At 39.4% G+C, this 1,068-nt stretch overlaps 1 protein-coding gene across 1 annotated transcript; it reads right to left on the reverse strand.

Moving 5' to 3' along the window:
* Positions 1-230: 230 nt before the first annotated feature.
* LOC118843769 (60S ribosomal protein L22-like) lies at positions 231-682 on the reverse strand. The gene has a single exon (XM_036751534.1). It carries the CDS (start codon positions 680-682, stop codon positions 296-298), a length of 387 nt encoding a protein of 128 aa, XP_036607429.1. The 3' UTR covers positions 231-295.
* Between the last annotated feature and the right edge of the window lie 386 nt (positions 683-1,068).

Raw genomic sequence — 1,068 nt, forward strand, 5'->3', positions numbered from 1 at the left:
ATGGGGAAGAGGAGGTCTAGGACAGAATGTTTTATATATTGTCTATCTATTACTTCTTTACTGAGAAGAAAGAAATGTGTTTTATTATCACTAGTCCAGAACCAAGATTGGTCAGACACTTAGTCTGAATTTTATCACCTTTTAATGGTGCATTATTACCTCATAGACTTTCAAAGGAAGATACCAAGTTTCAGCGAATGTAAGCCTCCTCCAGCAAACCAAGAATGTTATTTTTTTTTTTTGGTTCAAGTTTTATTCGAGATCATATACAAAACGTTTCCAGACCCAAGAGGGTTTAATCCTCCTCCTCTTCCTCTTCTTCATCCTGGTTGATCTGGAAGTACCGTAATTCGTAACTCTCCTTGCTATTGGCCACCACCCGAAGCCAATCTCGAAGATTGTTCTTCTTCAAGTACTTCTTTGTCAGGTACTTCAAATACCTTTTAGAAAACGGCACCTCTGACGTCACGGTGATCTTGCTCTTGCTTCTCTCAATGGTCACAACTCCGCCCCCGAGGTTGCCAGCTTTTCCATTCACTTTGATTCGTTCTTGTAAGAACTGCTCAAAATTAGCTGCATCCATAATCCCATCTTCCACAGGATGGGTACAATCCAGGGTAAATTTGAGGACTTGCTTCTTTTTTTTGCCGCCCTTCATCACAGATTTCTTCACGGGCGCCATGGCGATCGAGGAGCCAGAAAGCAGAATGTTATTTTTTAATCATTTGCGGTATCAGCTCCAAACTCATTACTCAACTGAAGCTGCTCTTTCTGCCTTTACAAATTAATTAATTGCTAAACCTAATGACCTTTTCTTAATTTTAATCCTTCTTTAACTCTTTACAGTATCTGACACTGCTGACCACTATTTACTGCTACCTTTAAAGAGCTTACCTGTGAGAAAGAAGAGGGAGTTTCTGTTTAAAAATTTCCTTATTTCAAGGCTCAGCTCAGGTGCCTTTCCTCTAAAGCCTTCCCTGCCCTACCTCCATTCTTTTCTCAAATTTCCCTAGAACATTTCTTTTAGTCCTTCTTTTTACACTATATTGTATTGTACCTTGTCTAGTT

This window comes from Trichosurus vulpecula, chromosome 3 (genome assembly GCF_011100635.1).
Source record: "Trichosurus vulpecula isolate mTriVul1 chromosome 3, mTriVul1.pri, whole genome shotgun sequence".
Classification (NCBI taxonomy): domain Eukaryota; kingdom Metazoa; phylum Chordata; class Mammalia; order Diprotodontia; family Phalangeridae; genus Trichosurus; species Trichosurus vulpecula.

Bases quoted from the DNA above. Each gene is read 5' to 3' on its own strand.
- LOC118843769 (XM_036751534.1), bottom strand. From the start codon at position 682: ATGGCGCCCGTGAAGAAATCTGTGATGAAGGGCGGCAAAAAAAAGAAG.